The 23,211-nt window shown below is 48.2% G+C and overlaps 1 protein-coding gene across 39 annotated transcripts in view; it reads right to left on the reverse strand.

Annotated features, from left to right (window-relative positions):
• Positions 1-12,281: 12,281 nt before the first annotated feature.
• LOC121441900 (CUGBP Elav-like family member 4) overlaps positions 12,282-23,211 on the reverse strand; it is a 278,628-nt gene continuing 267,698 nt past the window's right edge. For 18 of the 39 annotated variants that reach the window (XM_041643306.1, XM_041643300.1, XM_041643295.1 and 15 more), the window contains 2 exons: positions 21,394-21,565; positions 12,282-14,401 (listed from right to left, as the gene is read on the reverse strand). In XM_041643306.1, the coding sequence (XP_041499240.1) occupies positions 21,438-21,565 (128 nt within the window). In that variant the 3' untranslated portion in view covers positions 12,282-14,401; positions 21,394-21,437. Of the gene's footprint in view, positions 14,402-16,387; positions 16,474-21,393; positions 21,566-21,839; positions 21,919-23,211 lie in introns of those variants that run through there. The other 21 variants (XM_041643278.1, XM_041643284.1, XM_041643283.1 and 18 more) reach the window with 3 other exon arrangements.

Below are 23,211 nucleotides of genomic sequence, written 5' to 3' on the forward strand. Positions count from 1 at the left end.
AGAACTGGAGATTGGAGATGATGGGCTTTGGGACACCTCTATTTTTCCCTCCCCAGGGCCGAATATACAGTAGGAATTATTTTCTCCCAAATTTAGGATTTATCACTTCCGTACTTAAAAATCCAAAGAACTTCCCAGGTATTACAGGACAAGGAGCACAGCCCTAGAGCAGCACATTAGGCTCTCAGTCTTTGGTCCCATGCCCCTCTTCTGCCTCATCCACCTGCATTATCTTCTCTCTACTCCCCACTGCAGCTCCCTTCTGTCAGGCACGCCCCAGTGATGCACTTCTCTTTCCAAGTCCTTCTGGGTGAATAACTTGAAACTCTCTAAGCTCTCACCACTTTGTGATCTCGTCCTTATGTTCCTGGCATGTGCTCCTGGCTATAGTAAGCCTTACAGACGTATCCAAACCATAGCCCATAGGCCACATTTGGTCAAGAATAGCTGTGAATGTGGTCCAATGTAGAATATAAACTTACCTAAGACATTTTGAATTTTGTTGGATTTTTTGTCACTTTTGTGTGTAACTTGATTGTGCAGCTCTCAAGCATGAGCTCTGTATATAAGCATCATGTTGCAGTATCAATAGGTTGTGATGGACCACCTCATTATGCTGTATCTTACTGGATACTGTTTTCTTATTAAAGTTCCAAACTAACGTGCTATTTTGGAAAAGTTGGCCTCACCATTTGTGAAATAGATATCCAGGTGAGTTATTGATACCTTCTGAGCTTCAGACATATCAGTTCATGAAATTCCTTGTAAAGATGGTGAGAAGACCACCTACAGGTTTTATGCCTATTCTGCTGACCTAGCCCTAGAATGGAGACCAAGGGGAAAAGTCAAAATGAGCTCGAAGTTCTCAAGAACGCGAGTTGGGCACTGAGACATGTCTCTTTGGAAGATGGAGCAACCAAAAGGGTGCAAGCAGGGAGCTGTGTTGGTGCTAGAGAAGCACGAGCAGTGGCCGCCCAGACCAGCCCCATTTGAGAACTGATTCCTCCCCTTTTCTGTAGTCTATCAACTGATTGGCTGGCCCCAGGATGGCACCACCACCCAAACAATTGTTCACACTGGACTTCCACCTGGATGCCCCCTCTTTGGTTTTCCTGGGTGCTGCCCCTCCTTCTCCTTCTCTCCACCCTTGCTAGCTTTAGGTCTTGGGGTGGCCAGTAGGATGCCGAGATGAGGGAGACCATGTGAGATGAAGTGAACCCTCACTTTTTCAAAACCTTCTTCTCTGAGAGATTTTAGCTAGTTGGATTTATGTAGCATTGGACAATGGTAAACTGTGTAAATTTTCTGTGTTTTCCAAGGATGGTTATTTATGGAGGGGGCGTTTTTAACTCACGTGCTAGAAATGTTAAATCATAGTAATAAATTCATGCTATTCAGACCTTGTTACATTGTAATAATATTTTCTGAGCATGAATGAGGAGATCCATGAGTCCTTTAATATCCCATTATGTGTTTCTTCTCAGAATAACAGCTTACTACATCCACAACAGGAAGAGATTTACTGTGACAGGGGTGGCAAAAGTTGAGAGATGCTGAGTGTGAGAAAGACCCACTTGGAGCAGTGAAAGCAAAAAGAACTCTGGTCCCATTGGGCTGCTTCCTGGGGTGGCTCTGCCTGGCATTTCACCCCCACAGATTCACGCCTGAGCTTGGGAAGGTCTGCTGAGCAGAGAAATGGGATGAGGAATGCCAGCGGCCTTACATCTTGTTCTGTCCAGAAACAGACATCAGAGTGAAACTGGGCTAGAAATAAAAGCTACATCTCCTCATGAGGACAAATTCTTGTCTAAAGCATTAGGACACCATCTTTCTAGAACATTCTCCCTTGTCTTCTATCATCACCTGCAAAGGAGTGGTGTGTTTAAAGATGTGGAGAGTGCAGAGATAAGGCAAATGTGGTGTTGGTGCTGTCAACGAGGGAGGATCATGAGTCATCTGGGAGAGAGGCTTCCATGCAGGGGCTGTTATCTTTCTCAGGAAGACTCCCTCACTATGGGTCACACCATTCCCTGGCACAGATCCTGAAGTGTCTAGAGGGAGCTGAGCAACAGTACACACCCATCTCTCTACTGCGCAGCTGCTGCAAGCTTCTGACTTCTCTATATCAGAGTATTTTATCACAGCACCAGAAGAAACACTAAGACCGTGAGCAAGCTTACAGACTTCCGTAGGCGCTCAGTGTATGCAAAGCAAAGCCCATGGGAAAAGACTAGTGAGGTTCCAACCCTCTGGAGCAGTGTATTGTCTCCCTAGTGCTCAACTAGGTGCTAGGGAGATTCCTATCTGTGTGACATCCAAGTCCCTAAGCCAGCCCAAACTGAGTGTTTCAGCCCGCACAGTGTAGACAACATCCATATTCACACCTGCCTTTGCCTTTGCCTTGTTCAAATTAGGGCTCCAATGAAAGGTTGTCCCCGTGCCTACTGGGATGCGAAGCAGGTATTGTCACAATTTATCTGGAGGTTAGCAGGTGGCAGCAGACCTCTCTGAAGCATGGAGACTGCCCGCAGGAACTGACCTGCCAATTCCCACAACATGTCCTGCCTCAGGCAGAGCTTCCAGCTCCTTCCTGGCCCTAGCAGAGTAACCTACCACCCCAGTTTTAGAGTGCTGTTTCCCTGTTTTTCTCTTCAGTCTGGGACTTTATTATCCACTCAGGGCTACACTTGGCTTTACAGACCTCAACCTAGATGAATGTCAGCAGCAGGCAAAGCTGAGAGCTGGTTCAAGGCTGGGACTTCTGAGCTGGTGCAGGGAATCATGGAGCTGGCCAGGCCTAGCTGACTTGAGAGGCATATGCCATAGGTTTTTCAGGTTAGAGTCCATGACTCCTGGGTAACAATGAGTCTTCCAGTTCCTGAGAGACCTACGTGTTCCCTCAGGTAGAGAAGTTTTCAGGCTACTTTGTGTTTCTCTGTATGTTCCCCCAGAAGTCAAGGAAGCATGGAAGCTTGACAGGACAATTGGTCTTAGAAATTATGGTGTTGGAGCTCCTTCTGTCTCTGTGTTGATTTTATTGGTTAATGAATAAAGAACTATTTTTGAGCCTATGGCAGGAAAGAACAGAACTAGGCAGGGAAAGCTAGGCTGTATGCTGGGAGAAAGAAGGGCGGAGTCAGAGAGATGCCATGGAGCCGTTGCCAGAATCAGACATGCCAAAACTTTGCCAGTAAGCCACTGCCACGTGGCGATACACAGATTAATAGAAATGGGTTAAATTAATATGTAAGAGTTAGCCAATAAGCTAGAGCTAATGGGCCAAGCAGTTATTTAATTAATACAGTTTCTGTGTGATTATTTTGGGGGGCCTGGGGGACCAGGAAATGAAGAAGCGGCCAAGCGGCCTGCTGCTACAACATTAATTGTGTATACCCTGTAAAATTTGTAACTGTCATTGTATCCTGGCAACTACAACTATATTGATCCTGGCAATTGTCACTATAATCTGTATATTCTGTTTCTGATAAATGTATACAAAGTCTTATTGCTCTCCATAAAATTGCCACAGCTTAAATTTTGCTGTGGGCCCTCTGACTGACCTGATTCAGTTTCTCGTGGACTTCATCTCAGGTGACCTTGGCCTGAGTGGGGGTGTTTATATACTGGGGTACTGTTAATGACTCGGGATCTTTCCCTTCTCCCCTTCTCACACTATACACACACACACACACACACACACACACACACACACACACACGTGCACTGTCCCTTTTTCACAGATGTCCTCTCCATCCAGAATGGAATATAGTAGCTTAGTAAGGTTGCTTGCTTTGTATCCATGAGGACCAGAGTTCAATCCCCAAAGCCCATGATCAAAAAAGCTAGGTGTTATGGTGCACACCTGTAATTCCAGTGCTGGGGAGACCGAAACAAAGGGTTTACTAACCACTCAGATTAGCCTATTTGGCAAGTTCTGGCCATTGAGAGAAACTGCCTCATTAACAGGTGAACAGTGCCTGCAGAATACCTGCGACAGCATGTGCATATGCACACGCACAACACACACACAATGTATTCAGTGGTGATATTGCTTTCTGCCTGGGTAGTTGTGATAGTTTGAATGTATCTGACTCCCATAAGCTCATAGGGAATGACATTATTAGGAGGTGTAGCCTTGTTGGAGGAAGTGTGGTCTCATTGGACACATGCCTTAAATCCAGACCTTGAGGCTAGAGGGCACACCTTCTTTTGAAAGTGTGTCACTGTGGGGCGGGCTTTGAGGTCTTTTTCTCAAGCTTCACTCAGTGTGACAGTCAGTCAGCTTCCTGTTGCCTGGAAGATGTAGGACACTCGGCTAATTCTCGGGCTCCATGACTGCCTGAGTGCAGCCATGCTCCCTGCCATAATGGACTGAACCTCTGAATTGTAAGAAAGCCCCCTCAATTAAAATATTGTCTTTATAAGAGTTGCCGTGGTCATGGTGTCTCCTCACAGCAATAATAAAACCTAACTAAGACATCAGTCAGGCTGCTTGAGCACAGAAAGGGGGAATGGACAGTGAATATTGTTCACACTGGCCACAGTCATTGTTGGCTTTTATGTTTTCAACATTTTTCTTTACTTTTAATGGCCTTTTATCTATATGCAATACAATGTGAGCTGAATATTTGAAGATTAAATAGGAGCTACCCGGCTATTTTGTGTTAAGCTTAGAATACAGAAAAGTCTTAGAAATGATACAAAGCACGCCTGCACATCTTTCACCCTCGGGTTTCAGAGTTCACACTTGCTCATTGCTTGGCCACTCCCTGGTTCTCACAGACATGCCTACAACCATGCCATTATTATTAAACATGCTCGAGGGTAAGCTGAAGGTCCAGCACCCTCTGACTCCTGTAAGTAGTTAGTTCTGTGTGCACTTCCAAAACACAAGGGCAGCTTATTACAGAACCACGGTGCTCAAATTCAGGAAATGAAGACAGTGTACCATCATGTAATATAATGCATGGACCTCATTTGACTCTGGTCAGCTGCTGCACTAATATTCTTTACAAAAAACAAACCCATGGGCACATGCTGGCCAAGGTTCTAATCGAGAATCGTGAATTGGGGTTAGTGGTTATGTTTCTGTAGAGGAGTATAAGCCATTTACTTAATAGTGTGTTCCCTAATTTGGACTCATCTGATATGCTCATCTGATATTTCCTGGGGGGGTTGATTCAGATCATGCATTTTTGCAAGAAAAAGTGGCGCCATGCCCTCAGACAGCTTCATCACAATTGACGAGATGAGCCTGGATCAGCTGGGTAAGGTGATGTTGGCCGGGTTTCTGCACTGTAAAGAACTTCTCTTTTGTCATTCAGCACTGTCTTTTGAGACCACATACATGCTGTTGCTCAACCGTTCACCAATGGATTCCATAACCCAGCAAAATTTCCTCACCTCCCAATAAAAACCTGTCTTCCACTTGGTTTTTATTGTCTTCCACCACCCAGTGCCAGGAGACTGAGAGTAGATTGTTTGTTTCTTGTCCTCAGTGCTCACTGGGGTGAGAGCTATAAACTCCCTGCAATGCAGAACAGGTTATATACCAGGCAGGCCCAGCCCAGGGATTCTCCTCTGCGGGAAATAGGAGGCCCTCTGAAGCAAATGGACCCTAGACTCTGTGTTAAGGGACAAGAGGAATTTGAATGGTCAGAAATCTGGAAAAGCATGGTGATCTGTATCCATAAACCAACGTGAAGGGTCCCAGTAGGATGCTGGCACAGTAGCCATTACCCCAGGAACTACTTCTGATCTCTATTCAGAATGGAGGCAGAGGAGCAGGGAGGCATCACAGAGTGTGCAGGGCAGGGCATGAGGCCATGGAAGGACCCCTCCAACCCTGTCATTTCTTACACAGGCAGTCAGTGCTACTGAGTAGCTGCTCTGGCCAGACCTGCAATCAATGCTGAAGTAGTCATTAATGGGTGGCTCTCTCCAGCCCAGAAAACAGGCTTCTCCCAGAGCTGAGGGAAGAAGAAAGGGATGGGAGGAATACTGTATGAGCTTCTCTTTCTGGGAATGCATGTCCGATGCACGGATGGGCTGTGAGCACTCACGCTGTGCTCCGCCTCTGCTCTTGTTCCTGCCCACTGCCCCTTCTAGCACTTGGCAGGGAGTTTCAGATGCACTGGAGTTGGGACAAACCTTGAGACCCAAGAGACGCTTTCGCTCTTCAGAGAAGGAAACTGCTGTGGAGAGAGCTGCGCCTCTCTAGGGAAGCCTGGTTCCGTTCTTCTGGCCTTTTGGAATGTGTGCCTTCGAGATCTGATAACCTAGCCAAGAGGCTCCTGAGCCTTGAGTCATGCGTGCACTCTAAACAGGGAAACCTGTCCCGCATGCTGGCAACACGAAGAGAGATCTCCTGCTGGGAGCCCTGGGTTCAGCGCCAGTTCTGCTACGCAACCTGAGACCTCCACACTCCGCTGAAACTTACCTGTATTGTGAGGTTAGGGGTGCTGAGAATAACGAGAGTGGTGTCGTCACGACTGAGAAGTCTACTGGTCTAAACAAGGCCCCATTCCCTACCCCTCTCCAGGGTATTTTGTAGTTCTTCAGGTCAGACGCCTTCTGTTCTTCCATGCCTTCCACCCTTACGTCCACTCAGCACCCACTCATCCGCCAGTGGTGCCTTCTCTCCAGTCTAGACTACATGAGTTCCCTCCTCAACCTCCCTGGCCCCTGCAGCTGTCTTCTGATTGTCTAGGAATGGGGGAACAAGGGCAGCTGATTTGAGTCCAGGCTCCACTGCTTCCTTGCAGTATGATTTGAGGCAAGTTACCTACCATGTCCATGTCTCTGGTTGTTTCCATCGAGGAAAGTGACATCACCTTCCAGAAGGACATCCAGGATTACAGACGGAAACTAGCACCTCTGTAAGGGACTGGAAGGTAGCTGTTTGTCCACTGCTTTGACCTCTCCCCCCTAATCCTTAGCCCAGTGCTATGTGCACTTTGAATGGTTGAATGCATAAGCAAAAAAATGCTGTCCCCCTGTAATTATCACATGAAAGTCGAGCTACAGAGATCAAGTCTATCCCAAAGAGAATGGCCTAATGATTGGACCTGAAGTCCTGAGCAGAGCTGGAGTAGTGTGAAGTTTGGCAAGAGTGTGGGGCCTGCCCGGTGGAACCTCATGTTACCTGCCTACACTGGTAAAAATGACCTCATTCTGGAGGACTTTCTCTGACCTTAAAGAGGAAAGCAGGGAGTAGAAAACTAAGGTGACAGCCTGTTCTGGGTCCCATAGGTCTCATGTCACCACAAAACCCATGCCCCAGGAAGAGGTGGGGAGGAGTCACAACAAAAATGAGTCACAATGAAGATCCTGAAGACAAGGGGCCCCTCAAGCCTTCACTGGAGAAGCAAGGGTCTTCAGGAGTGCTTGGTGATGGAGAATCTGTCTACATTCAGTCTTAAGAATCCTCTTAAGGTTTCCCCAAGCTTGGCATCCTGGGAAACAGCTGACATAACATAAAAAACTTCACATTTCCAGGAGCTGCAGAAAATGACAGTAAATATAACATTTATTTTAATTTCCTTTCATTAATAACAAAAAAGGAAGTTAATTTGGATTTTGGGATGTTTTTCTCTTTCCTTCCATACTGTTCCTCTGTCCCTGTCACCACCAGTTGCTACCACAGAAAACTATGCACACACTATGCACACACTAGCCGTTTGGGGGCACACCTTTCTCCCCTGCAGCATGAAGCCATCATGAGAAAAAAGCACAGCGCTTACCATCTCAATAGAGACGTGGTCGTTTCTAAGTGGAATGGAGATCTGAAGGAAATGAGTATTGAGGAGGGAGGGATGGGAGACATGGGGCAAGGGTATAGGAGTGCCAAGGATACGCTAAGAGAGACCGACCGCCAGAGGGAGACAAGGGGTGCAACCAGGGCCCTTCAGCTCCAGGCAACCTTATCAAGGGACTTACCTCATTTAGCTACCTCATTTTTTCCCTCGGGCATAATGACACTATTGTCATAGTGTTATTGTGGAGAACAAATGAGAATCTGATTAAATAGCTCTTATCACAACATCTAGCACAGAGCAAGCACCCCATAAATGGGTTACGCTCATGACTCAGAGAGTGGAGTCTCTACAGCAAGAGTGACTGACTACTAATCTAATCTCTGTATGTTCCACTGCCAAGGCCAATCACTGCCTAGTTTGGTCTATCCCTTCTAGAAACAAGACATGGTGTGACAGCATATGTTTGTAATCCCACAAGACTGAGACAAGTTCAAGGCCAGCCTTAACTACTTGGTGAGACTGTGCGGGGAGGAGAGTGAGCTCTGGTACCGCTACCAACACACCAGGCATCTAACTAAAAACCCATAGGAACAGGAAAAACTGGTGATGCTGGCTTCCTCGGTGAAGGGAAGGTGTCAGGCTTAAAGACTTTATTGTACCCTTTTCCCATCAAATTAGCTTGCAACTTGAGGCCATCTGAGTCAGAAGGAAGGTGGCAACAGGCAGAAGCAATCACAGCAGATTCGGGATGCTCATGGAGTAAGGGACAAGCAGAGGATGCAGATGCATCAGGTGGCAGCTAACTGGGGACCCTGGATAAGAGCAACGGGAGAGAGACGAATATGCACCCAGCATGATAAGGATTATCCTAGGGTGGTGTGGGCTGCCTGAGCTTTAGGGAAAACTGATCTAAATAGCATGCTGTCAGTTTTAAGCTCTGGGTGGGATGCCAGCAGTCAGTGGAATATAAGGAAAGAGGAGATGACTGGAGCCCAAACTACATTCATTCTAGGCATGTGTTCAGTCAAAGATTCGTCCTTTAGAGGGTGTGTGTGTGTGTGTGTGTGTGTGTGTGTGTGTGTGTGTGTTTGGGGGTGGTATTATCCCCATTTAAAGAAAGCGAGGCTCACAAACATTAACTCTTCAAAGTGGCACAGAAGGCACTGGAGGGAACTGGGAATGGAGTCCTGATGAGTCACAGCCCCAGCCTTCGCACTCTCCACTCTCAGACACTGGCCTCTCCACCTTCTCTTAATAGTGTAACTCCTGGTTAGACCATCACCACCAGCAGAAGTGAAGACACGCAGAATTACTTGAAGAGATTCATAGAAAGACTACCAGGAGAAAGGATGAGGGGTTGAAGGGACCCGGGGTCTGGGAAGCAGGAGCTAGCCAGCCAGGCCTGGGGCAGCTGAGAGTGTTGGGGACCAGAGGCAAGAGCCAGAGTGACAAGAATTTGGAGGGAGAAGAGTAGGTGGCTTATGGTGATGAACAGGAGCTTATAGCAAAGAACGGAAGCCCGGAAATCCGATGAGAGGGGTGCTTTGGCTATGCAACTTACTCCACACATGCCACCAGCACCACTTAAGAGACAATTTCAGAACATCTACCTCTTTGGAACGAGCCCCAGTGATCTATAATTTGTCCTTGCAGGCAGAGTGACTCCACAGTGATGACAAATCTAACTGCCAGAAGTTAATAGTCTATTGAAGGTGATACATCAGCGACACCTAATAATGTGTGTGTGAGGAGAGATTCTATTTTGGGGAATGGCCAAGTGGCATTCACGGTCAAGTCTGATGTTGTTGCCCTGGGCTAAGCTGAGCTGGGTCCCTGAGCTCAGTGCCCACATATCCCTTTATCCACCGTGCCAGGCATGCAGGCAGGTAGAGTAGATCCAGTATGATTCACACACCAGCCCTACCACCGCTATGCCAGAGGAATCCGTAGAGGAGTTCCCCAGACACTAACAGCACTCACTAGGAGATGGCAACAGCGCAGCACTGGCCAGAGGGAGGCTCTGGCATGTCTGTGTCCCATTCTACCTGTGCTCTGAATGCGGGAAGGCTAAGGAAGAACGGGATAAAAGCCAGCTCTTTAGAGCAGTCAGGAGACAGGAAAGAAGTCAACGAAAGGTCTCAGTGTTATTTTCATAACGGCAGCATTGAGAAGAGAATGCAGAAAAGGTTAGGATTTTAAAGGCTAGAGGAAGAGCTGAAAGACACAAGGTGCTGGAGATAGACCCAGGCTCACACCTGAAGGCAGACCCACCCTGCAGGATGGCCAGAGATCATGTGGGCCGGCTTCCCACCAGCTGTTAGACCCCAGCACGGTGTAAAACTTGGTGAGAGGAGAAGTGAAGGATGCAGCAATGAAGTTCCTTGCACCTGACACCTGTGTCAAACTGACTCATAAACTGGTAGGTGAGGCAACTAGGGGGTGGGCGCACAAGGTGCTTGATGCAACTACTTTTCTTTGGGATTATAGTCATGAATAGAATGTCTCTTGCAAATAGGGGCTTTATAAAGTGACATCCTGCACTGCATGGGGGATATCAGTAGTGGAGGGGGAGAGGACAAAAAACAACAGAAATTGGTATAGACTTGACTTGGGCTATCGTGACTCTGTATATCAAAAGTGCTTTGTTAGGAAGAATGGGTGAGCCATGTTGGTATATATCTTGTGGAGCATAACATTCAGCAAGCTTCCCAAGACCCTGTACCTTGCCTCGGAGGTTAATAGATTGCATTTTGTGCTCAATATGCACACAAATGTTGTTGTAGTTAAACACACAGTAGTTGCTTGGTGTGCAGTCTTGCCATCCAGGGTTTATTTTATATAACTGGCACATTCGTGATGCTCTGGTGATGGCATCTCCCCATCAGCCATGTGTTGAAGCAGAAGTGGCTGACAGGCTTCTCAGCCAGCCCTACTCTGGGGGCAGCTCCAAGGGTCCCTGCAGCCCTAAACCAGCGTACCTCTGCAGCAGGCTATTGTCCCAGACACAAGAATGACATTGGGAGGTAAATACAAAGGAGCAGATGGTGTGGTAAGGACCCTTAGGCCTGAGAATGACCAGCAACTGAAAGCTGGCTTTCTCTAGCTGGTATGATGTATTTCAGCTCTTAATATCCTACAGAAACCATAGTTTAACATAGTTCAATAAATCCTCTCTCATTGCCCAGAAAATGATTTAGAAGATACCCCATAGGGGTATCACAACCTCAGACATGCAGCTACTGGAAGTTAATTCTTCCAACAAGTCTGGCTCCCTGGGATGAGCAGAGCTGGCTTCCCCTTGAGTTCAGATCCTGTTGGGAAGACCAGGGTGTGGGAATTAACTCAGAGGCAATTGTCTACTCTTTCACGGAACCATTCTACAGAGGAGTCACAGCTTTGGAGCCCTGTCCATGTTTGCTGATACACAGAGGGCTCTTTGTTCCAGCGGACACTTCAGGGATGAGTGCTTGGTACCGTAGGAGAAGTGGGAGCATGTGGTCCGTGGGTGTTAGGGATTGCTCTGCAGCTTTTGTTATCACTGCCCTCACCACCCCTTTGGAGCAGCCAAGCCGGAGTGAAGCAATGCCCCACGCTCCAAAAAATGATGGATGGCCTCCTGCTCCCCAAGGCTGAATTTCCCTTCTGTAGACACCTTAAACTTTACAACGCTCCTACCCCTAACTATGAATTGTGACGAACTCCTGGATCCTGTTCATCCCAAGACCAGATATTTCAGGGTTGAATGCTGAGAAGGGCAGGGAGGAGAGAGAGTATTATTGAACAAGTATCTTTCATGGAGGACCTGAGAAAAACATGTGGCTGGATTTCTTCTGTCCAAACTGTCACTCAGGAGTCCCACTCCTGCTCTCCAGGAAACCCTTTTTCTTGTCTTCCCCCTTTAGAACATTACTCACCTGCTCCCAAGACATCTAAGACATTCGCAGCATGGGCATCTATGCCTCGTCTAAGTGTGGGCAGACAGCACTCCAAAGAGGCTTCCCAGAGTGGGACTCCAGTTCCTCTCCCTATACTCTCTCCAGCACATTGACTCCAAGGGCATCCACTCTCCCCTTTTCTCCACCCAGGCAAACTCTCCTTGCAGGTATAGGGTCATAAGCAAAAAGCTCCAAGATGGCAAAGTTGGGATTGTGTCGTCCCTCCCTCCACTGACTCCTCCCCGAAGACCCTGTCCTACTCGAGGTTCCTCTTCAGGTCCTACAGCCTTGTTTTCCACTTGTCAGAGAGAAAAGCGGACCCTGATCTTTATGCCTAGGCTCTGTGACCAATTCTCCCCCAGGAAGCCCAAACCAAAATGGAGACTAGCTCAATGTAACAGTTGAAGCTTTCTTAGGGTGAACAGGCTTGCCTTGTATTGTTCCCACACACAGCTGGACTGCTGGGGTCACAGTGAGGAACTGTATGTATGGCAGATCCCAGGAAAAGAAAGGTCCTGGACAGACCTTGACATTTTGAAGCACAACTGGAAAGAACCTGAGAGGCACAGAGCAAGCAGACGCTGGAGTGTTTTTTTTTTTTTTTAAACTGTGCTTTATTTAGGGCTAAGCTGGAGAAAGCGTCATCCAATAGTTACAGAAGGTTACAAGGAGTTTCGGGAGTCAGTGTGAAAAGAGCAGTTGACTGAACTGCAGCTGATTTTTTTTTTTTACAACATCTGGACATCCTAAAAGGAGGAGTCAAGAGAAAGAAAAAGAAAACTAAATGAAGTAAAACAACAGAACAGACAGAAAGAAAAGGGAGGAGGCCTGAGAGCAACCAGAATTTTGTCGTTCTAAAGAAAAAAATGGTAGTTCCGAGAGCCCTCTGGCCTCCAGATGAACATCAATGAGAAGCTCTTGAGGCAGAATGCAAAGCAAGTCTTCCCAAGGGTGCAAATAAATTATAATAAATATGTTATACTTTAAAATATATGTGTTCTTAAATAATTCAGTGTTTTTTCTGATTCTGAGTTTTTTAAGCAATGTCTTTAACTGCTCTAAAGTCATTTACCAAAGATAAATATCGTGCTTTCATTAAATAGTTTCCTTGTTTTTTTCTCTATCATTACAATTAAAAGTCCTACAAAATATGCAAATTTATTTACAGAAAAACAGAGCCGGCATCATTTAAACATCCCTGTTTTTCAAAATTCCTTGTAAACAGTTTCAGAAATTCTTCAAAGATTGTTTGTTTTTCTCTCTCTTGTTTAAGGTTTTGTGTGTGTGTATGTTGTCTAGTTGTTTGAAGATGAAAAGTTCCCAGTTCTCCCTGACCTGGAAAGTCTCCGGAACAAGCACAGAAGGCGAGTGAAGCAGAGGTGAGGAGGGCGGAGAGCGCGCACGCGCACGGCTCCCGAGCGGGCTGGCGGGCGGGCGAAGCGAGAGGCGGCAGGACGCTTCCGGAGAGGCGCTTCCTAGCGGAGGGGCGCTTCCGGCTGGAGCCCGCAGGTCTGGACAGTCCGGCCTGGCCCCTGGGGACCGAGTCCGACAGCACTCGCGGGGAGACGGGATCGATGCTCAGTCTAAACTCTACAGAAGTACAGTCCTACAACATCTGGGATTTTAGCATAACGCTAACTTCTATAAGGTTTTTTTTTCTTTTTTTCTTTTTTATTTTTTTGCTTTCCTCTAATTTTTTTTCTTCTATGATATAGGTATTTTAAACTTTTCCTTTTAAAATTCTGTACAACTATTATGGTTTTAAGAGGGGGGAAGAGTTAGAAGCATTTACAGACTTTTCACAACAATTACCTTGCCTTCGAAGTCCCTTGGTTCCCCACGTGTTCTCACTCTTAACGGATAATGATTTAATATCTTTGTTGCTTTCCCCAAATATCCACCAGTATGTTTACCTTAAGAGCTCCATCCAGACATATAATACAGAAAACCATAGGAAAGTTTCAGAGACTTCAATGGGGGTAATCAAAGCGCCTCTCAAAGTATCAAAGAACTAGTATCTTGCTGTTTTAAAAGCGTTGAAGCATTATTTTTTCCTGTTTTTTTTTGTTCATTTTTAATTTTTTTTATTATTTTTTATTTTTTTTTATTACATTTTTCATAGAATCGCTCTAAAGCTGTTTCAAGAACAGCCAAAAGGCAGGAAGGAGTTTGGCCTCCATTCCACCCCTAATTGACAGAGCTACACATCTGCAATAAAAAGTTTGGTCCTTTGGTCCCTAAATAGCTAAAGGAATGACAGAGATGCTCAGTGGCGGCCTCCCAGCCGCCTGCTGGGGACCAGGCCCCGCTGCACGCTTGCCTCTGCCTGCCTCGGGCGCCCACGGGCTGGAAAAGCCCCAGGATCGGTTGGCAGCAGCAGTGGCTCTTCCAGTGCCCAGCCCTTCAGCTTCCTCATCTGGGCTCGCGTTATTTTGTTTCAAAGTTGCGGGATTTTGTTTGTTTGTTTTATCTCATTTTTCTTTGTCGTCATCATCTTTATGTCATGTGTATTTTTCCCCAAACACGTGCCCTCTGCACTCCATAGACGCTATACTTTCCTTGAAGAAATGTGACAGTCACACAGAGTGTCTGGAGTCTTCAGCTTGATTGGTATTGGCTGATATGTCAAAGGTGTCATCCAACAGTTCTCATTTATAAATAGAGAGAGAAAGAGGTTTGTTTTTAATGTAGCCCGTTCAGCATCCTGCCCTAAAATGAAGAAAATCGGGTCTGATTAAGCCAAGTGTGAAAACACAGAACACATCCAAACACCAATAGGATCCTGCCTCTGGGGAAGATGGGGTTTCTGAGGGATGGTGGGTGGGAAGGAAGAGAGACCAGTATGAGAATTAGTCATGATCATGATACGGCCAGAAGAAATTTGTTCTTCTATTCAGACTGAGAAACCATTGGGCAGTCTAGTGGTGACGGTTAAAGCTGGGGCTTAGATGTTGGAAGAGAATTCTTGATTTGGCTTCCTTAAGAAGGGTTCTGGATTAAGGGACTGCTAGATTTAGAAGAATTTGGGACTGTGGGATATCAATTTGTAATTCAACTTGTCCGAAGGGACCTAGCCCAGATACCATATGTATACAGAAGCCTAGCAAACAAGACAGCAAAAGTGTGGCAGGCCAAACCAATCCTCCCCAGCCCGAGGAAAACTAGAAAGACAGAGCTAGCTGCTTCTCAGATTTTGCCAAATCCTTGCCCAGTTTCTAACCAAACACTTCTTCCCAAGGTCAGTAACTATTTGCGAGGCTGTGTGTATATATATGTATATCTGGATATATGTGTAGAACATATTCACCTGCACATATGTGTATATACATGGATATGTGTGTATGTGAATGCATCTATGCACACACATATGCACATACACAATACTTTTCTCATACATGCCAGGGAATTTAGAGGAAATTCAGAACTTCCAGGGACTGGATGGGAGAACCTAAAAAAGGTCAAAATAGATTTAATTATCAAACGTAAATAAATTAATTGAAACAGTTCTTGGATTTTGTTTCCAATGGTGGTTTTTGTTTTGCTTTGTTTTTAAGGAAAAAAAAATCATGATCTGACTAGAATCAGAAGGCGAATGCTTAACCATCGTGAATTAACAAATGAGACTCATCTCCATTCTAGCAAGCAGCTTCCACTTATACATGGGGTGACTGGTTACATCAAGAAAACTATAACTGCAAAGCCCCCACTGGAGGGGACAACGTCATGCGTATATCAATCCATGCTGGCAGGTTTTCACACTGTTGGTTCAACAAACAGCAAACCGTACACAGCAGTCTAAACAATTACAACACCAAAGAAAATAATAATCAAATTAAAAAACACTTGTCAAGGACCCTTTTTCAGTTGTAAATAAAAAGATGCATTTTGCTTTTGTTGCTACTGCTTTCTTCCGGACCAACCAAAAATCCCCTCCCATGACCCCAGCCACCCTTCCCGCCCCACATTCAATTTAGCACAAGTGGCTACAATACAAACCTTACAATTTTTACCAGGTTCTCTCTCAGAGACCTCTGGCTTTGAACTCTAGCTTTTTGGCTTAGAATTTTTTTCTTTATCATTTTGTTTCTACAGATATTTTGGTTTTGGTTTTCATAAGGTGAGATTTAAAATAGACTAGCTCGAAAAAGACCAAACCTAGAAAAGTGTCAATTGAAAAAGGCCCCCAAATTTCTAGAAAAAAATAAAATCACAATATTTTCAAGTGCAAGTAAATCAACCACGCAGAAATATTTAAAAATGTTTTCCTTATTTTTAAGAAAAAAAAAGAATGGTTTATACAGTTAAATGATCCCATGTTTGATAATTGAGGAATTTGTCTTTTAGTTTTACTAATTTTTTTTTGTTTTTTTTCTTTCTCTATGTGACATCTAGAGAAGCATTTAAAAAAAATAAAACGCTGAACAAGAAAAACCAAACAACAGAAAGTAAAACCACTGCAAGCACCAAGAACAAACGAAAATGAGCACAGCAAAAGAGACCGTGGCAGCACAAGGGTTAAGAAAATGCACGTGTGATCATGACTGGCCAATCATCCACGGGTACGACATCCAAGAAAAAACGCTCCAATCACAGCACCTCCACGAAACTTGACGGCAAGTGTCATGCAACCGATTCTTAGCCTTGTTACATGACGCCATCATGTCACACTGTGAACTTTGAGTTGATTTGAACTTACGGATGGGGGACTTTTCTCCACTCTCATGTGATTACGTGAACTTTATTCCTAGCTCAGCGCGAGACTGTGGTGGATTTGACTGGCCCTGGTTGGGTTGTTGGAATTTGGTTGAATGACAAAAGAAGAAAAGATTTATATATATATATTTATATATGTAGAGAGAGAGAGAAAGGGGAACAAGAGAGTGTGGGGAGAGGGAAGGGGTAGGGCAAGTGGGATTAGAGAGGGAGGAGAGACAGGGAAAGGGTTGAGGGTAAAGAAGGGGAAGGAAGAAGTTAAAACAAAATTAAAAGGAAAAATATTTATACAGCACCAGACCACAGCATCAGTCTAAAAGCTTGGATGAGAAAACAGCAGTCAAATCATAGGGGAACCAAAGGGAACTCAAAAGATGGAGGGAGCCAGCAGACAGACAAGGTGAGCACATCAACACATATACACACACAGCTATTTATGCAGACACATGGCACACCGTGAACAGGAGCAGAACCTCACACGGGGCCCCTAAGGGCACCCATCATGCGTTGGGAAGAGGAAGGGGTACAGGCAGTTTGGTGAGGGGGCCAGAAAAAAAATCAGCCCCTCACACCACCATAGCCAGCAAGCAGGTGTCGGGGAGCAAGCTCTGTTAACACCTTTGGTTCCTTCTCCCCCACAAGTAGAGCTCTCCTCACCTGAGGACCTGCAGGGGAGCCAGTGTGCCCTGATGGGCTGTGCACGTGGGCCAGCTGAGTCACCTGAGGCACTCTGCCACCACCACGGTGTAGTCCACCTGGGCAGCACCCTTGGATCCCCACCCATGGATCCCCACCCTTGGAAAAGGCATTCTGGTCCACCGCTACACTCACACTTCCTCACTCTGGCAAACCAATGCCTTTCCTTTACAGTAAATTATATCAAAACCCCTGGTGTCCTGTAAGAGCCTGAGTGCTGCCCATTCCTTTTGTGGTCACCTCATACTGACTGGCTCACCAGCTGCCCAAGCCAAGGTTGCTTCTGTGCTGTGAGGGCCTCTGGCCTGCAGAGGGCTGCAGGGTGGGGCTGCAGAAGGCAGGGTGCTGGCCTTGTCCCCTGTTGTTCTTCCCTTGGTTCTGGACCACTCCTCCATTCTTCCTCTACCCCTTGCCTCCCCCACCTATCATCAGCAGCTTTCCAGGCTGTCCCACCTCCCTGACTGGACCCCTCGGGCTAAGAAGAACTGCTTTGCTCTGTAGGTATCACCATGTTGCTCTCTTCTGGGATACCCTGTGTCAAGGGTCCCTGACCCAACTCCCCTCCTGAGGTTATCTGAGAGCTGGCTCCCTGCTCCCTGTTTCTGTATAACACTCAAGCCTGTGCCAAGACCTTCACATTCTCTGTCTCCAGAGTCTTCAACCCACCAGCCCCTGTGAAGTACACTTCCAATCTCTGTCTTGGTTTCCTTAAGAGTGGAAGGGAAGCCTGGACTTTCACAATGGTACTGTAACTAATAAACTGCATTTGCCCGGCAACTGGGCGCACACATGGCCTCCAGCTCAAACTTCCCAGAGGCACTCCCCAGCAACCCTGCCTGTCAGGTCACGCTGGATTCTTTGCTTTTCTAGCATCAGGCCTCTCTTTCAGGTGCCCACTGCATCCTGACTGCATTCCCAGCCCCTCAGAGAAGCCCTCCCTGCTAGGCTGCCTGGTTAGAGAAGCAGAAGAACTAAGGAGCACATTGCCATCAGGTGTCAGCTCTGAAAACTGCAGTGAGAAGTCACACTGGGTCTAGATCTGAACTCCCTACCTGAGTCCACTGTTCGTTTCCCCTTAAGCTTCAGTCCAGCTGCCCCGGGGTGCCAGGCACTGCCCTTGCCATGTGGACTCAGACCTGAATGTATACAGCTCCTCTTCTCCAAGCCCTACCAGGGAAGCCTCTCATACAGCCTTCATCTCTCCTACACTGGGCCACAGACACAGTACAGTCCCATTCGTATCCATCCCCCAAGGAGGGCTACCTCACAGAGCACAACCCTAGAGGTGATAATACGGTCCTGACCAGCATGGGTAAGCTGAGATCAAGTCTGGAACGTTCTGGTCCACCAGCCTGAACCAGGCAAGACCAGTTCAGACACACCATCTAAAATAGCTTGGCTCTAGCCATAAAAGACCCGGACATTAAGCTATAGTCCAGACTTGCACAGGCTGGGTGGGGATATAGCAGGCCCAAACAGCCAGTGGAGATAGGAAACCAGCAAGGGAGGAGAGCCTTGCTGTCCCCAGCCTTGACCCTACCCTATTGGGGCCTCAGTCTGTGGAACCAAACCTAGCCATGTTGCCTAGCTACCTAGCTACCTTGCTTGAATCCCTCTTCTCCAAACATGCATCACAGTGGCTCTGACTTGGCCTTGCACAATCCTATCTTACTACTACAGGGTGACCACCTCGCTGCTCCCAGCTTTACCTGGTCCCTCAAGCCTCCCTTGACCTGTGACAGTACATCCTCGGAGTCGCCTCTGTGGGTGTGCTCTTTCCTCCTATTGGCTGCCCCTCAGCTGCTTTGAATAGCCCTGCCTTCTCTCAGAACCCTTCTACTACAGCCTCCAACCTCTTGGGCTGCAAAGGCAGTGGCACTAAATACTCTCTGCATGAAAACTACAAGCGCATCTTGATAGCGGCTTAAGACTGTGTGTCCTAGGGGGGAGGCAGGCAGATGGCTGAGATGAGGGCAATAGTTTTCCATTCTCCCTATTTGGAGGGAGCTAGGCTTCTGGACTCAAATTTTGGCTCCATTGCTCACTGGCTGATGGGCAAGTCACTTAATCCCTCTGTGCTCACCTGTGAGGGAAGAATTCTGGTATTTCCCGCTGGATAGGGAATCATGGCTGGTAGCTACACGTTACCAACTGTTGCCTGTCAGAGCAATGCCTGGTCTATGAAAGTCTGTGGTGGTCATCACAACCTTTGTATTTACTGGTGGAAGGACTCCTCCCAAGTCTGAGTGCCAGCTGGATCTGTCCACCCTCTGGTCCACTTCTTACTTACTTCATGTCCCACACAACACACTTGCCTTTTTCCATTCTGCATCTAGGAATTTCTGACTTAGAGGTTCTACCCTTGCTTAGGCAATAAGGGTATGACCAGAGTTGCTAGCAAAGATGCCCTCAGGCACCTCCAAATCCTCCCTCTGATAAGCTCCACAATCGTGGTTTCATTAGCAAGGAAGCAGAAGCCTAGGCATGCACCTTGGAGTACACTCTCTATTCCAGGAAGTGTGTTCAATGTCCAGGAAGAGCTTTGTGACTTCGTCTGTGAGAGCAAACCCATATCTGCTGGCTGCACCTTGGTGCCTGTGCGCGCAGGACTCTGGGATGTAACCTTCTCATCTCTGTATCCTCAGTCCCAACCCCCAGCACAAAATAGTGCTCAGATTCTGTGAACCAACATGCCTGCATGTACTAATACGGCAGAAACTGGCAGAGCTGGGAAGTGAGGTCAGAGTCAAGCTTTGCTCTTTCAGGCTTACAGAGTGTGGGCTAAAGTTCACAGAGAGAGAAAAGATCCCCTGTTTCAGCTGGTGCAGAAGGCTCTTCTGCTGGTGCCTGTACCCCTGCAGGGAAGCGTGAAATGACAGGAGAGACTGGGAATCTGAGAGCTCCCTCCCACACTCCTGATCCTGAACCTCCACCTAAAGGCTTAACTCTCACATGCCTCATCTTTCTTACAGACTCTCTGTTCTCTATCACTAGGGACGAACTGTGGGTGTCTCCCCAGGGTCCTCTCCCATTCCACACCTTCTAATGTGTCAAGAATAGCATCTTTGGCTCTACCTTCAAATTATGTCAGCATCCACAGTGCCTGCCCTGCCCTGGACTGAGGTCAACACGGCAGGTCTGAGCTGCAGCAGCCCGTGCAGCCTAGGAGCAGGCTACCCCAGGTCCCCTGAACACCTCTCCAACTTCAGAGGAGGCCCAAATCTACACCGTGGCCTTCAGGGTCTCTCCCACTTCTCAGCCCTCCCTGCAACACCTTCAGCCCCCTGCTAGCTCTTCAGACGTGCTGCCCCTGACCTTGCCCCAGAGGAAGGACACTCATCCCCAGACGTTCCCTCCAACACCTTCTGAACTCCACTCCAACATCAGCTCGGGCAGGCCTGACAATTCTGACTGTGTTTCTTTAGTCCGGCTTCCGTTCACACACCCGCCAATTCTAGGTAATCTATCTCCAACTTCCTCACACACACAACACAGTGCCTGAGGCACAGTACTGCTGAATAAAAGGAGGAAGGGGTGGGGTGGAGCAATCTGAGCTAGAAGAGGTCTCGCGTGACCTTCATCTCTGGTCTCAGTGATTAAGCTGAGGATTGCTGGGGAGGGTGGCATCAAAGGAACTGGCAGAGGTGGACCTGATAGACTAGCATTCCCTCCGTTCTTTTCCCAGTAATCTGCTGTACCCAGGAGAACACTTAACCCAAAAAAAGAGTGGCTAACTACCTCTGGTCACCAGGCAGGGTTCCCACTCCCAACTTTGTTCCCTCCCTTCCTTAGCTGAGTGTCCTCCTGCTGTGTTTCTTGCTAAAATTCCTTTGAAAAATCCCTGACCCTCCAGCCCTGGCTAAGCTAGGGCAGCTACAGGAACAAGCTGCCAGCAAACCTGGGCGTACAAAAGCCAGGGAGTCTGGGAGAAGGCTCAACCTGAGGGTCTCTCTCACTGCAGAACCTGAGCTTGCCATCTGCCCAACCAGGGTCCCTGTCTAACAGGACCACAATGGAAGCCTGAAGGCGCAGGCCCAAGGCTCTGCTCACCTTCACAGAGGTGAAGGTTCCTAGCTTCTACACTTCGTGCTCGGGAAACAGAGGGGATGACCAAGCCTGGTTCTGCCAGGATGACCTTAGTCCTATGCTTATAATGTAGGCTTTGAGCCAGGAGCAGGTTGATCAGGGCGCATCGGGTCCAAGGCACAGTTGAAGGCCGGGCGCAGGAAGGCCCGAGTAGGCGACGGGTCCATCCAAACCTCCCGGCCCTACGCCCCGCTGCCCCTGGTTACCTGTGCGAGTCCTGGTCTCCCCCGGGGGACGCTCCCGCCGGCGCTCAGTACGGGCGATTGGCGTCTTTGGGCCGCTTCAGCTGCACCTTGAGCCTCTTCATGCCTATCTGAAAGCCGTTCATGGCCTGGATGGCGGTCTGCGCGCTGGCCGGGTTGTCGAAGCTCACGAAGCCTGGCGAGACACGAGGGACCAGGGCCTGGGTTTCCACGGGGCCGCCCGGGGCCGCTGCGGGCGGGAGGGGAGGGGAGGGGCGGGGCTCGAGGCTCCGCCCCCGGCCCGGCCCGGCCTCAACCCCGCCCCGACGCCCGCAGGCCCCTCCCGGCCTGGCGCCCGGGCCCGGGCTCGGCTGCTCCTTGGCTCCCGGTGACGCCGGCGCCCACCCACCCCCCACCCCGGCCGGCCCGCCACCTCGGCCCTCTCCTCCCGCGGGAGAGGGCGGACACACCTGCGGGCGGAGGAGCTTATTGCACACTGTCCTCCCTGACAGGAGGGGGCCTGGCAGCGGGAGGGCACGGGGTGCCGGCCTGGGGAGAGAGAGGAGTGCGAGGGCCGGGAGGGAGGAACGTCGGGGAAGCCATTCCACCGCCCGGTCACCCCCCCAACCCCGCCTCACCCCTGGGGCTGTGCGCAGCCCTCGCCGTTGTGGGAAGCTCCCTGGCTAAACACACAAATGTGACTTGTCCTGCACCACCAGCCTTTCCTAGGGATGAGTAGCGCCTTCCACTACTGTTATGCTCTGCTTCACTTGTGACCTGCAGATAGCCCAGATTGTGGCTTAGGTTGGGGAGTAGCCTCTGAATGCATTTCCTCAGTTCCCTAATTGGCACTTGAGAAAGGGGTTTCTGTGATCCACTGGGCCAGGCTACTAGGGACCAGAATTAGGGGCGTCAAGTAAAAGCACTCCCTCTTGCCACCAACACTGCAGGAAATAAATAAACCTTCAGAGCTTTGTTTAATTCATTCTGTTCCAGAGGCGTATTTTCTGTAAAAATGGACTTAGGCCCTATAAAACACATGAAGCCCAGCTTGGCTGAGATGGCCAGGCTATACACAGAACATGGTTGTCCACAGATGGCTGTGAGATAGGTTAAAAAAAAGAAGAAGAAGAAAGAAAAAAAAGTATGGGGGCCAGAAGCCATGCAAAGTAGCTGCTTTCCTGAATATTTGCTGTGTATCTTGGGCCTGCCCTGACTGCATCCTGAGTTAACTACACCCTTGCTCTCTCCTGACCTTTTCTCTCTCTCTCCCAGACACTGTCTGCATCTGGCTCTCCTCTCTTCCTGCTTTGCTCAGTTTATTCATGCAGTCATGTATCATGAGAGATGAGGGAAAGGGTGTTCTGTGTCTCACTTGTGCACGTGTGCATGCATAAGTGATTAGAGTCAGGCTCAGAGTGAAAAAACCAGCATCAACATGTACCAAAGCAGGTGGCCACTAGCCTCTAGTCTCGCATCCCCTCCAGCCATCTCCCTCCACTGACCTGTGTGTCTGATGACTCCAGAGTGGGAGTGGGAGTCTGTTTTTACTGCTGTCCCCCAAGCTAACTAGGGAAGGAGAGCGAAGCTAAGCCCTGGCCCCACCTGACTGCATCCACTCTCCGCTCTCACAGTGCACCTCTGGCACTGACTCTAGGGGGACACTCAGATTCTGTAGGTCTTTCTGGAGGAAAGAAGGGCAAAGCTGAGAGGAGAGGGAGGACCTCAGAGCTGTCTAGGGTGAAGCCAAAAGGAGGGATGGCCATTGGGTAGAAGTTTGCAGGAAACAGCAGCCCAGCTTCCTGGAAAGGCATGTGCTTTCTGGGAGCTAAGGATCTGGAA

The sequence above is a fragment of the Microtus oregoni genome, unplaced genomic scaffold (genome assembly GCF_018167655.1).
Source record: "Microtus oregoni isolate MIOR12 unplaced genomic scaffold, Mior012 000083F_ref0000379, whole genome shotgun sequence".
NCBI classification, from domain to species: Eukaryota; Metazoa; Chordata; class Mammalia; order Rodentia; family Cricetidae; genus Microtus; species Microtus oregoni.